General features: G+C 44.9%; 1 protein-coding gene across 1 annotated transcript in view; it reads right to left on the reverse strand.

Moving 5' to 3' along the window:
• Positions 1 to 3172: 3172 nt before the first annotated feature.
• The window catches only part of COG8 (component of oligomeric golgi complex 8), a 188359-nt gene continuing 176280 nt past the window's right edge, over positions 3173 to 15251 (reverse strand). The window contains exon 5 of the mRNA XM_078669309.1: positions 3173 to 3560. Within this exon, the coding sequence (XP_078525435.1) occupies positions 3403 to 3560 (158 nt within the window). The 3' untranslated portion in view covers positions 3173 to 3402. The remainder of the gene's footprint in view (positions 3561 to 15251) is intronic.

Genomic DNA, 15251 nt, shown 5'->3' on the forward strand with positions numbered 1-15251 from the left:
ATAGAGAGACCAGCAAGCTGCCAACAGTTCTTAGGGTCACATCGAACGGCATGCAGAGATACTGTATAAATATTTGTCAAACCTAACCCAACAATAAATTAGAAGGTGAACTACCTGATATACACTTTCGTTGTAAAGGCATATGTGTGTAAAGGCAATGCGTGGTAAATACTGCATTGTAAATGCCGATTTCCCTCTCAGGATAACTTGAGGGAGTGCTGGATTTTATGTCTGAGAAGAGTTATGAGGTTCGTACAGGTGCCTTGAAACTAAGTGCAATACTCTCGTCAGTGAGTGAGGCAGCAAGGTACTGTACCTGAAGGCACTCCACCTACCCTTTCTCTACACCCATTCCAAAAGAGTACAAGCTTCACTTTTTTATTGGCCCCTAGGCTTACTTGCTTTCCTTTACCAGACTTGCCTGTTTTAGAACACGGGACTCTGAACCCCCTACTGTCTTCTTCCTGCTAGTGGTCTTCTAAATAAATGACTCTGCTGTCTACCCCGCCGAGTCTAGCCATTACTAGCTCACTGATCAAAAGGGCTCTGCGCTAGGAGCACGATGATGAGAGTGCCTCCATCATGCTTTCCAAAACGAGCATGGAAATTCAATCCTTTCACGGGCTGCCATTTTGGATCCACCCATCCAATCAACATCCATACTTTTTCTCATCACCTGCCTCAAGAAATAAGCACTTGTATTGCAGCTAGCCAAGATCTTCATCCGCCGGCCCAGAAAGTGCCTTTGAGAAAAATGTAGCTTTCAGTGAGGTCTTCTGAGGTCTTCCGGGGTAATCAGGCTTTACTGCACAGTATTCAGTTTCGGTACTGTAGTGTACCCCTGATGTGGTATCCTCCAACTGGATATTCAAGCTACCCCTTTAGGAGCTCAACTTTGTTTCGGTAGTGAAGTGGAGCAAGTGAGGCTTACTGTAGAAGGTATTAGGTGTTAAAGACTCAGATACAGAATGACAGGGTAAATAAGTTAGTAAAGCCCAGCCTGCGATGGGTAAGTAAATAGAAACTGTTTTACACAAAGAAAAACAGGTTGTGCTGTTAACGCAAATGTTTTTTTATACACACTAGGCCCTATTTTTTTCTCATATAATGTTGACCTTGTTGGGAGTTTTAGTGTAGTGTTTCCAAATGGTACCTGGATGTTGCAGTTAATGGCCAAACAGAAATGATAAAATATCGCAATCATGATTTGATACCGCTGGCCAGCTCCTTCCATGGCTTTGTCTCTGAGTGGAAAGCTAGGCTAGCTTCACTTCTCCTTTACCTATCTGCAGAATTCTAGTGTTCACCCTGATACACTAAGCATTAGATTGAAAGAAACTGGCATTGAATGAACAATTCTGAAATGAACCTTATGGATGGGCTGTGTCCCATCTCAGCACCTCCATTCACTGCCCATCTTACTAGAATAAAAAAGTAGTAGTTCCTCAGGGCTTCATCATCTATGTGCTACTCTTTAACATTTACATGGGCCCCTCCTGGAAGTAATCAAATAGTTCCAACTCACTTAATGAAATTACATGAATGATATTGACACAGATAATCCTTAAACTGGAGAACCCGAACTAGCGCGGAACCTCAAAACTAGGTGACTGCCTGACAACTGTTGACTGCTGGATGATAATAAACCACCTCAAACCCAGTTCCTTGTAAGCCAAGATCCATTCTAACGCGAGGCAACTGGAAACCCTATGACCCATTAACAACCTGGCCTAATGAACTGGGAACATCAGCTACAACCTCAAAGGAAATTAAAAACAAAAAACCTAGGAATTGTAACTGACTGAGCCTTAATCTATGATCCTGCAGGCACATCAAGTAATAAAATCTGTATTATACATCTTGAGGATTCTACTATGTATGTTTCCATATCTGGTATTCTTTAGGAAAGTCTAAGTAACTGCTTCCCCTGTGATGTTACAACTGGACTATGGCAATGACCTATGCCATGGAGTATCAGATACAGTTATGAAACACCTACAAATAATTTAAAATGCAACAAAAGAACAACTCCTTTGCATAGCCCTTTGAAACCACGCCTCTCCTAAATGAAGGCCATCCACTGGCTCCCCATCGCCAGAACAAGAACCCTCAAAATTCTCGGCACTACACACAAAGCAATGAATAGCAAGGGGGACTGTTTTTGTGAAAATTAAACTCAAGACACTCTAAAACAAATGCTATACATTAGCACTGCACCTCATCATACCCAAATACAAGCAAGAAATTCAGGTAAGGCTTATCTGCCTCAGTCCAAGCAGCCAAATTATGAAATTCACTTACAGTAGAGATACGAGCCATTGAGAATCACTCAGAAGTCAAGAGGATGAGGTCTTGACTTTTTCCTGCTTTAATGGATCAGAGGATTCTCACGAGCCTCTCATTCACTTATTCACCACTGCACGGTATACACCAGCATCACTATTGCATGTCGGATACAAATGATAACCTACTAATGGATTATACTGTACATGCTAATCGAGTCATCACAGCATACCGCTTGAGCTGACATTGCAATAATATTCCTGATAATGGTAGTAACCTGTCTGCACACATACCCAGCCCCCAGATACAGATTACACTAATTGGTAAAAGCTGCATCTGAATACTATCTAAATTGTATACTTTTCTTGAAATAAATAGAAATATTTATAGGCACTACACAACTTGCCAAATAATTAGTCCTACTCCTAAGACTGACATCTAGAAGTTGTGTCCTCCATTAGGGTAGGGCAACACCTTTTAATGCATTTTCAAGCCCCATGTTTAGGATTGCACAATCTTTTCATGTATTCTAAAGGGTCTCTATTCAATAAGGCTGTTCTGCACAAATTCACAAACCTTGTAGATCCGGTGGAAGGACAGAAGGCGTCAAGAAATAATTAAGTTTGTTTATGTTAAGATGTTCCTCCTAGGTGGAGGGCCCCATGGCAACCACAAAGACAATAGTGGAAGGAGAGTACTTTAGGTGGTAATTGATAGCTCATCTGCAAGCTGTTTCTACACTTGATAGTCATAATGAGCTTCTTAAAGAGGTGGGATGCCTATGATAGTGTCAAATGGAAGACGCGGCTTCCTAAAATGTTTGACTGTTATATAATGAGCATTAAGGAAATGGTTTCTGCAGTTGATAGAAAATGAAGACTACAAAGTAGACATTTGAGAATCACGTTTATTGGCAGCATCTGCGATTTGTTTGTTCATACTTTGCTTTGATCGGGTTACTTCTGTTAAATATCAGTGATTGCGAATAAGATTTCACAGCATCTTACAGAGTCTCTGTGTGTTAGAGAACAACACTGTCTCATGCATCCTTAATTCTTTGAATTTATTGGGTGACATATTCCTCCATGTTGGGCTTCTTTTATGCCATTTTCTACTGGATTACTCGTTGAGTTCCATCCATCGTGCGTTCACAAAGCTCTTGCTGTCCATTTTATCGATATACAGATGTCCCTGTAGATGATCCATTTCATGTTGTACGATTCGTGCTGGCCAGCCACGCGCCTGCCAAGATGTGGCCTCACCCTTCTCATTAAAACCTATAAATGAAACGGATGCAAATGAGGCACAACCACATCTACATTAATGTAAATGCATTATATCAGCACATGTATAAAGAACATCAACTAACTACACACGTTCACAGCGCAGGAACACCATAAAATCAAATAAAAAAACATTTGTACTATACGTGCTGTTGCATAACCCTATGCGTCCTCAATAATGAAGTAGGGTTTGTTTTGTCACTGGGATAGCTGCAAGACTCCAGGACTGTTGATCCTGCTGATATCGCAATTGATTTCAGGTGGAAGCAACATAATATAGCCATTAGTATACCTGTGGACATATGCTTGATTTGATTTCCACATTGGATCCATTAGTCCATTTTCATCCTAACCCTCACTTAAAATATAATTTGACTGACAGCGCAGAATCAAACATTGATAAACAAAGAGTCACCTCTAAAGATCACAAAGACAAGTGCCTTTTAAATCCATTTGTAGAGGGGCTTTCATTTGTCAGCATAGCACCCCTTACTCTCACAATCAATTGCATAGAAAGATATTATAAAATCATTTTTTGTGTGCATAACTTGCTGTCCTGTTCTAGGGGCTTTCAAAAAATCCATAACAAGAGGGAATTAAGACCTTACTAAAGGAATCATCAGAATATGATAAATTCTGGTGTAGGATCAAAGTCCTTTATAAACTTAGACAATGATACAATAATCAAAGCATCACCATGCTTGTACTTTAGTATTCAATCATCACAAATTCCAACATGTGTTCAGAACTTTCACTTTTTTCTTTCGGGCGACCATTGCTTGTAAGAGGGTGCAGTACGAAAGAGCGCAAATCTGCCCAACCACTGCAAGCCTAGAGGAACAAGAACTACTTCGTTTCCAACTGTGGGATGACTCAGAAGGTGAGTCAATTGTAGGACATCTGCTTATTTGTTCAAAAAGAACAGGAATTCTGAACCTGACTGTCATGCATCCATAATCTCAAGCTAACACTAGTATTCTGCAAATTAATGTGATCAAGACACCAACTGGTGTAGAGTAACTCCCTAAATCAGTATAATCTTTGACACCTGAGATGCATAATAAGATCCTAGAGATTTATGATCTGAGCTATAAACTGTTATTGAGGCATACCAAGAGGAATTCAGCATAGGACAGCTTTTTCCCTGTACATCGTGGGTAGGATAAATCTTGCACACATGACAATCCTTCATCAATGCTTATTCTTATTTTAAGTTTTCCCTTCCATTTGACAATACTTTACTGGTAGTAGTGAAGAGTTTTATTCACCATTTGGCAGTGTTGGTTCCTGTCAAACGCGGGCAAGATAAACCTTGTCCATCTGTTTACATATGTAAAGCCAACCATTCCATCTAGAAACCAAGCCTCTGATTTACCGAACAGTTCAATGACTGCCTTATTTTAGCATTACATCTCAGCAATGTGAAATATACTTACCAGCGTAGATCAGCATTGTCAAGTGTGAAAACTACATTTTAGTATTCACTGTTCAATTCACCAATTTCAGGAAGGTGTTTATAACTGCTATAACTGGGGCAAGGCTTGACACCAATGGAGTGAACAGCATTGCTCTGCTCGGCTGGGCCTCATTTAGTGCCATCCTGATTCCCTATAGTCAGCCCGGGGGAGCTTGAAGCATTCACGACAGTACCTGCTCCCCGGAATGACACACAGGGACCCCGGTAGAGACAGGCCGTTATTGGACTTTGTCACCCTGCCTGCTACGGCAAAACTGACCCATCCCCTTTGCTGCACTGCTGAATGTAATGTGTTGGACTTGTAAAGCGCACGGCTGCCCGTAAGCGTCCCGGCGCTGGAGACCGCTGGGGAACCCGTCCTGGCTTTCCCTGTGAGATGGTCCCTTCTGGGTATCTCCAAGGTGAAACCAGGCATCCCCGGCGTCTGTGGAGGGCCGTTGTAGAGATGAGGCAAGCTTAATGCCCAGAGTTGCCGAGTGTGATCCCTGGTTAGAGTAGGCACCGAGGCGAGAATTGTCGAGTCCGCTGACCCTGGTCCACGACCCTGCCGCGTCGGGAATTGAACCCTGGTCCCGGGCCGTTCTCTGCTTCCGGGTCTGCCGCCTCTAACCAGTGAGCCACACCACTCCAAAGGGTATGGGTCAGTTTTGCCGTACAGTTAAAACCTACACTCAACAAAGAGAGGAAACGGCATCCAAAAGCTTCCACTGATTCTGGGGATAGGGTCCTGAGGACAGGCTTCCATGTGGACCATGCACAACCTGCAGCGAGAGAGAATATCTACTTGTGCACACAATTGCGCCGTACCAAGTTCAGAGATGTTTCCCCACGTGCACTGAGCCACAATCTGTCTCTTATTTGTGAAAGTTAGAGCTATTGGCGTCGTAAATGATAGTTTTTTTACTAAAGGACGAAGAATGAGGAATTACCACTGTTAAGAGAGACACAGTTGCAGCACTGCCTACAGGACCTAGAAAGAGGAATTAATGAAGAGACCAGAGAAGCAGCTAGCAGCACTTCCTAGAGGACTAAGAATGAGGAATGACCACTGGGACCAGCGAAGCAGCTAGGAGCACTGCCTAAAGGACTTGGAATGAGGAATTACCACCGGGACCCGAGAAGCAGCTAGCAGCACTCTCTAGTCTAGAGGACTTAGAATGAGGAATAACTGACTAGACCAGAGCAGCAGCTAGAGGCACTGCCTAAAGGACTAAGAATGAAGAATTACAGACTGGACCAGAGAAGCAGCTAGCAGCACTGCCTAGAGGACTAAGAATGAGGAATTACCACTGGGACCAGATTACCAGCTAGGAGCACTGTCGAGAGGACTAAGAATGAGGAATTACAACTGGGAACAGAGATGCACCTGCCGCACTGCCTAGAGGATTAAGAATGGGGATTTACCACTGGGACAAGAGAAGCAGCTGCAGCACTGTCCAGAGGACTTTGAATGAGGAATTACTGACAGGACCAAAGTAGCACCTGCAGCAGCGCCTATAGGTCTTAAAATGTGTTACCGATGGGACCAGAGAAGCAGTTGCAGCACTGTCTATAGGGCTAAAAATGATGAATTACTGATGAGACCAGAGACGCAACTAGCAGCATTGTCGAGAGGATTACCATATCTGCTGCACTGCCTAGAGTACGTAAAATTTGAGAATTACCGACGAGAACAGACAAGCAGCTAGCAGCACTGTCTACAGACTTAGAATGAGGAGTTACTGAAAGAACCAAATAGGCAGCTACAGCACTGTATAGAGTACTTAAAATTTGGGAATTCCCATTGGGAGCAGAGAAGCAACTGCAGCACTGTCTACAGGACTAAGAATGATAAATTACCACTGGGACTAGAAAACCAGCTAGCTTCACTGTCGAGAGGACTGAGAATGAGGAATTATAACTGGGAACTGAGACGCACCTGCTGCACTGCCTAAAGGACTGAGAATGGGGATTTACTACTGGGACCAGAAAAGCATCTAGCACCACTGCCTAGAGGACTAAGGATTGGGAATTACAACTGGGACCAGAGAAGCATCTAGCACCACTGCCTAGAGGACTAAGAATTGGTAATTACCACTGGGACCAGAGAAGCAGCTAGAAGCAATGCCTAGAAGACTTGGAATGAGGAATTTCCACCAGGACCAGAGAAGCAACTAACAGCACTGTCTAGAGGACTTAGAATGAAGAATTATCGACTGGACCAGAGAAGCAGCTAGCAGCACTGCCTAGAGGACTAAGAATTGGGAATTACCACTGGGGCCAGAGAAGCATCTAGCAGCCCTGCCTAGAGGACAAAGAATTGGGAATTACCACTGGGACCAGAGACACAGCTGCCGCACAGCCTAGAGGATTTAGAATGAGGAATTACAGACGTGACCAGAGTAGCAACTAGCAGCACTGTTGAAAGGACTGAGAATTAGGAATTATCACTGGGACCAGAGGAGGAGCTAGCAGCACTGCCTAGAGAACTTAGAATGAGGAACTACCAACAGACCATGAAAACAGCTAGCAGCAGTGCCTAGAGGACTGAGAATAAGGAATTACCACTGGGACCAGAGAAGCAACTTCAGCACTGTCAAGAGGACTATGAATGAGGAATTACAATGAGAACAGAACACACCTGTGGCACTGACTATAGGACTAACAATGGGCAATTACCACTGGGACTAGAGAAGCAGCTAGCAGCATGCCGAGAAACCTAAGAATGAGGAATTACCACTGTGACCATATAGATAGCTGCAGCACTGCCTAGAGGTCTTAGAATGAGAAATGACTGATGTGACCAGAGTAGCAGCCAACAGCACTGCCTAGAGGACTTGGAATGGGGAATTACCGATGGGACCAGAGAAGCAGCTAGCAGCACTGCCTAGAGGATTAAGAATGAGGAATAACACTGTGATCAGAGACACAGCTGCAGCACGGACTAGAGGGTTTAGACTAGGGGAGGTACTGACAGGAACAGAGAAGCAGTTAGCAACATTGTCTTGAACTAATAATGAGGAATTACCATATCTGCTGCACTGCCGAGAGTACGTAAAATGTGAGAATTATCGACGGGACCAGAGAAGCAGCTAGCAGCACTGTCTACAGACGTAGAATAAGGAATTACTGACACGACCAAATAGGCAGCTACAGCACTGCCTAGAGTACCTAAAATTTGGGAATTCCCATTGGGAGCAGAGAAGCAACAGCAGCATAGTCTAGAGGACTTAAAACAAGGAATTACAGACAGGACCAGAGTAGCAGCTAGTAGCACTGTCAGGAAGGTTTAGAATGAGCAATTATCGGCTGTACCAGAGAAGCAGCTGGCAGCACTGCCTAGAAGACTCCGAATGGGGAGTTATCACTGGGACCAGTGCAGCAACTGCAAAACTGTCTAGAGGACTCAGAATGATGAATTACCACCGGGACTAGAAAACCAGCTATCTTCACTGTCGAGAGGACTGAGAATGAGGAATTATAACTAGGAACTGAGACTCACCTGCTGCACTGCCTAAAGGACTGAGAATGGGGATTTACCACTGGGACCAGAAAAGCAGTTAGCAGCACTGTTTAGAGGACTTAGAATGTGGAATTATCAACAGACCATAAAAACAGATAGCAGCACTGCCTAGAGGACTAAGGATGAGGAATTACCATTGGGACCAGAGAAGCAGCTGCAACTGTCATATAGATACGCTTTGCCTATATGCTGTGTTAAGTTAGCATGAGCTTATTAGAAGTTTAAACGCCATTATTACCTTTCTGCTGTTTCTGCACACAACACATAACTGTTGTTTTAGCCTTGAGCCTAGTAGAGCATTTTGATTAACACGAGAATAATTTTATTTATTTATTTATTTATTTATTTATTTTTTACACTTGTAATGCGCACAGATACCCACAAAGGGTTTCCCGGCGCCATGGCTAAGAGAAAAAATACTGGAAAGCAAATACTATCACAGATCAACAACCATTAGTACACACAATTATTTATTAAACAGCCAGGTTTTGACTTTTTTCTTGAAACTGGCAAAATTTTCCTCTTTGCGCAAAGCTAAAGGGAGGGAGTTCCAAAGAACTGGTCCCAGGTGGGAGAAAGATTTACCTCCCATTCGGGCCAGTTTGAATCTAGGAACCACGAAAGTTGCTCCATTTAAGGAACGGAGATTCCGTACAGGAACATGGGGCCTGACCAAATTCTGCAGGTACCGTGGTGCGGTTCCTGCCCTGATCTTGAACATAATGGTCAAGGCCTTAAACCGGACCCGGTTTTCAACTTTCAACCAGTGCAGATCTCTAAGGTGCTTCGAAATCCTTGCTGTCCTAGGGATCTTACATAACAGCCTGGCTGCGGAGTTCTGGACCAATTGTAGTCGTCTGACTACGGCTAAATTGGAGCCCAGATAGAGAATGTTACCGTAGTCAAGCCTAGATGTTATTAGCGCATTGACTACGGTCTTCTGGGTATCCACAGGTAGCATCCAGATAATCTTCCGCAGCCATTTGATGATGGTGAGACAAGTACCAGCCACTTTGTTGGCCTGCTGCTTCATCGACAAAGAATCATCGATACACACCCCAAGGTTTCTAACCTGGGTAGCCGGACTAGGGAAAACACCCATAGATGGCGGCCAATGTCTATCTTGCCACAGCTCACGATTTTTCCCCAAGAGAAGAATCTCTGTCTTCTCCCCATTAAGCTTCAGCTGGTTAGTTGACATCCAGCTGAAGACCTCCTGAAGACCAAGTTTCAGGACTGAAGGGGATGAAGACTCTGAGTTAGTAAGGGAAAAAATAATCTGTGAGTCGTCCGCGTAGGTCATGAGTTCCAGACCTACTCGCTCTGCTAAATCAGCGAGGGGGCGGAGGTAAAGGTTGAAAAATAGTGGACTTAAAATTGAGCCCTGGGGCACGCCATGAGGTGACCGAAAAGTGTCCGACTGTGCGTGTGAGGACGAAATCTGGAAAGTTCGGTAATATGTGATTACTCTGATATCAGCTTTGCTTAGTGAGCTGTGTCTGTACAGTGAGTTCTGAAGCCTTCAAGGATAACTCGACACAGTGGTTGTTGTGAGGTCTGATCTTCGCACCTTCCTAGACATAACATAAATGCAGCTGTTGCCAAATTCTGGCTTTAGGCACGTTTTATATTGCTTTGCAAAGAGCATACACACACACTTGATGGTGCTTCGCATGCAGAGAGCTGGTGGAAGATGATGTGATCCCTTACCACTAGGATCTTGAGGTATGGGGCCGCCCTACTAAAAACCCAATGAGACCTTTTTAGATATAATATAATATACTACATAGGGAGGGTGAGAATTAGGCGTTGTTTAACCCTATTCATTTTAGCATTTTAGCATGCTGTCACCTTTTGTATTCTATGGACTAGTAACAATGCTGATTACTTTGCTTCTTATAATATGTTTGCTTGTATTAGCTAAGATACTGCGTTTGAGAACACTGCATTAGTAAATAAATATTTGAAATATGCACGCGTCCTCATTTACTCCTTGTTCTGGATTGAAATGATTGTATAACAAAAGAGAGTGTTCATGAGTTCCACGTTACCTGAGGTGTACTAAGTCCATGTTCTGGTTTGTCTAAGCATTGGGGGTTTGTAATGACCAATGAGACACTGTAGCTAGTCTGGTAGGGGATTTTGGGTACTAAGGTGAGTTTTGGTACACCCTAATTCACTGAGGTCCTAAGTCTCTAAGCACAGTTCTGTAAGAGAACGGAATCCCTGCGACATGGCGCCTAATAGTTGGTGGTCTTATTACATGACACTTGAGTAGTACATCATTCATTCCTTAACACCTTCACTATTGTTTCCGGTTAATGGTGGTGTCGGGCAAACCTACCTATATTTGTATAGGTCTTTCCAAGCTTGAATCTTTCTAAACGGTTTCCTTGAATTACTACCCAGTTGTGCTACAAAGTTTGCTTTGTTCCTTTTTTACTTTCTGTGTCGGTATGGCCGCGGTAGACATTCCGCAGCATAGTCGCATTGCGGTGCGTAACCATTTGCTGCAGTATAATGTTACCGTGGATGGCATGGCCGTGATAATGGTGGTGAGTGCAGAGGTGGCTTACCCTTACAAAATATTTTACTCGTGGGTGACCTTCCCGGCTGTGGACGGAACTACAGGTGTGTTCCATACGTACACTCCCACTGCTGTGCCGAATTAATATACTCCGTATAGGGCACAGGAATTACCTATAGATACTTGGCAGCATCGAGTGTGGTTTGGTGGCGCCCTCCCCCACTCTTTGACAGCTCCAAGGTTAGTTCCTTTGTCCATTACGGGCGCAAATTGGCCTGTTTTTGCTGGATTTACACCTCATCCTCAACACGGGGCATGTACCGTGGTTGAGTTGAGACGACTACATGTTGTCGCAATTAACGTGATTAGGTCGTTAGTGCAATACATAAACCGTAATCTCCCGGGCGGGGCCCCGGGTGGTGCGGCGCCTCCTGCCGGACAGGGCAGCATGAAGCTCAGTCCTGTGATGGTCAACGCTGTGATGGGCAAGCGTCCCCAAGATAAGGATGACTTTCCTTTCTGGCTTGTCGAATAGTTTGACCAGCTTGAGGCAGTATTTCCTAACAAGACTCCTGGAGAAAAACACAGGATTCTGACAATCAGCTTACCTAAAGACTTGGCCCCTAAAATCGGTGACTGTGAGACCTAGGGTAGAACATCTGCGGCGGTCTATGCGAGGTGTTACGGCACTCCGTCTATGGCTGTCCTGCCAACGGTCCTTAAGCGTGTTCAGGATGAGCACGGACCTGAGGCTGCGGTTGAATTGGGTATGCGCCTATGTGGCACCTTTGATGTAGTTTGCGATCTCATTCTTGCGAATGTCAAGGGGGATGCAGTGAACTTCCAAGTAGTCAATGCTTTGCATGCGCTTCCCGAGGCCGAGAAACCCCCACAGTTAGCGAGGATTATTGTGGCGGCTTATAAAACCGTGGGCCGCAATAGTAGGGGTCTTAGCCTTTTTCTCTTAAAGAGAAAGCCCAACCCCAAGGGCAGAAGTCAGATACTGACGTCCAGCCCAAGACCAAAAAACAAAATTGGCCTAGAAAACAGAAACAGGGACAGCAACAACAACAGAACAGGAGTCTCGTCCTGCGTCTCCTTTGCCTGCGCCCCAGAACGTGTTTATGACTTGCGCGATCGCGCGAAGATAAAATCTCCTGATCGATTTCAGGTTTCTGATCAACGTTCTCCTCGTTCTTTTCAGGAGTCATCGGCCTCGTCGACCGGTGGTGGAGGAGGCAGCAGGGGTCGGGGTGGCCAGCAAGGGCGTGACCAGCCCCGCCCGAAAGACAGTGCAGGCAAGCAGGACGGCTCAACACCGAAAATACCCCATTTTCAAAAGAAGAAGGTTGCCGCTTTAACCGCGAGATATGCCACAGAGAGTGAGAACGCGGCTTCGGAATCTGACATGGGCTCTGAGCTTGCAGGACAGCGCGGCGGAGATTACCATAATACGGGAGGCCCTGCGTCCACTACTGAAGGTGACAGCGACTGACCGTTATGTTGTAGTAGAAACAGCTGACACTAGAGTTTCTCCCCCCTGCTAGACTTTATGAAATTGTCCTTTTAATCGAAGGTGACATACAGCGTACCGTAAAGGGGATATTTTGGGAAAATATTACAACTACCTATGACATTTTGTTAGCGGAGGCTGACTGGCCCCCACCTTTTGTTCTGGCAGCTCCAAGAGGGGAGGAGGTAATCCTCCCTAGCTTCGCGCACACAGTCTCGAAGGAGCATGCGCTGAATTTTGCAGAAGAGTGGGCTAAGGCTCTAACGCCGGCTCTGTACCGTACACACTGTGGTTGGGATAAGTTTTCTCCACACCACGAAATACCTTTGTGGTCTCAGCCACAGCCTCGACCTCATTATCCCATACGACGTGAAGTGAAAACTTCTGTTGCGGAAATCCTTGACCAATTGGAATATCAAGGAGTCATTGAAACATGTATGTCACCTATGAATAACCCTCTTTTTACTGTGACCAAACCTGACGGTTCATATCGTTTGGTATTGGATTACCGGCATTTAAACTCGCATTGCCGTACCTGTGCAGTACAGAATAAGCACGTCTCTGCCTTAGTGGATAGTCTTGTGCGTAAGCGTTTTAAGACCACGCTTGACATTTCCAACGGTTTTTATGCCCACCATTTGGATGGTCCGAGTTCCCAATGGACCTCCTTTACTTGCGGCGGTGTGCAAAAACAATTTCGGCGTTTACCGATGGGCTATCAAAACAGCCCGGGAGTATTTGCTGCTCGCATTGTATCTCTCTTGGAGAGAATCGACCCTGATGCATGCTCGTATGTGGTTGACATTTATCTCACAGACGACGAACTTTGGGTGCATCTGTGTCGAGTTGACCGCTTAATTTGTAGCTTTGCAGACTTCGGTTACAAATTTAACTTTGCAAAGTCACACATTGCAAAGTACACAGTGTTGTTCCTGGGCTATGAGCTCAACGATGAAGGTCGAGGATTAGCACCTCACTTCTTGGAGAAATGCGCACAATTGTGCGCTCCGACAACTCTGAAAAAATTACAGTCTTTGCTGGGTTTTTTAAATTTCGGTAGGACATACATTCCGGAATATGCCCAGCGTATCAAGCCTTTGCATGCTTTGATACAACCTACTTTTACCAAATCATGCTGGCTGCCTGAGCACTCTGCTGTTCTGCAATCTTTGCAGGCTGATTTGCTCGCTTCTAAATACCTACTGACTCGTGACAACAACACCAACCTGGTGATAAGAATCATCCCTGGGATGGTGGGTTTCACTTACCTGACTTTTAACGAAGGAGACGCAGTACCTATTGCCTACAAGTCACACTTGTACACTTCGGCTGAAATGCGATTTTCCCTGTGGAGAAAGTTTTAACGGCTGTACAGATGGCGATTCTTAAAGAACGTGCTCTATCACAGGGAAAACGCATGTTGGTTGTTACCCCGTGTCCTGCTTTGGAGGCAGTTATGAAAGCCAATGTACCAAATTCTAAAGCTTTGCACCCTCGTGGATACAATGGGCTGCTTCATTGACGTCCCCGGATGTCACGTTTATCTTTGATGCCTCCTTACGGTCGCAGGAGTTTTTGCAATATGAATTTGTTCATCCTGCACCTTTGGCTATTCGGCCTTTGGAGGATTTCCATTGCATCATATACAATGATGGTTCGGCGCAGGTTGTGCATGGCTCTAAACACGCCTACGTTTCCGCATGCGCCATTGTGGTCGGTGCCATGGTGAACGATGAGTTCAAGTCCAGGGTCGTGCTCACGCAGACTCTTGGGGACTGCACCGCACAATTGGCAGAGCTTCGTGCTCTGATGCTTGCATTGGAGTACGCTGATCCTAGAGTGACAACACTTATTGTGAGTGATTCTTACTACTGTGTCCAGTCTTACAACGAGAACTTGTTCTTTTGGATTCAGAATGACTTTCGTGATTCCAAAGGTAGCACAATAAAACATAAAATGATCTGGGTCCGAGTGGCAGAGCTTAAAGAGCAGTTGCCACTTGTGTTTGTAATACATACTCTCGGCCATCAGCGTGTTGGAGTTCACACTGTTGGTAACTCGCTTGCTGATGAGGCAGCGAAATCTGCGGTATCGACATATTTAGTTGCAGCAGTTACACCGTCCAAAAGTAAGATTGATGATGATATCTTGGCTGCTGTTGCGGCCACTGTGAAGGGAAGTAAATATCCTACGGGTTTCCCTTTAAAGTACTCATTCCACTTAAGTCCCGATAAGGTTCCTTATGTGAAAATTCCTGACGTTGGGGAGAGGTTGATTCCCAACTCGGATCGCAGAAATACATTGATCACAGCGGCCCATGAAGGTGTTGCGTCTGCGCATGCAGGCGTTTCAGCCACTGTATCTCAATTACAACAGCGTTTCTGGTGGCGGGGACTGTACAAACAGATGCGCGATTATGTCCTTCAATGTGACATTTGCCAGCAGATTAAGCCTTCAACTGCTGCGCGTCCGCCACAGACACAGTTGTACATATCTAATAAACCGCTAGGGTGTGTTTATTTAGATCACTGCGGTCCTTTTTCTTCTGATACTACATATAAGTACAAGGATGCCATGATTTCGATGGGGGTCCATGTCAAGTTTTCGTCTCCATACAGACCTGAGGGTAATAGTGTAGTGGAACGAATGAACCGTGACTTAAAGCA

The sequence above is a fragment of the Lissotriton helveticus genome, chromosome 12 (genome assembly GCF_964261635.1).
Source record: "Lissotriton helveticus chromosome 12, aLisHel1.1, whole genome shotgun sequence".
Lineage (NCBI taxonomy): Eukaryota > Metazoa > Chordata > Amphibia > Caudata > Salamandridae > Lissotriton > Lissotriton helveticus.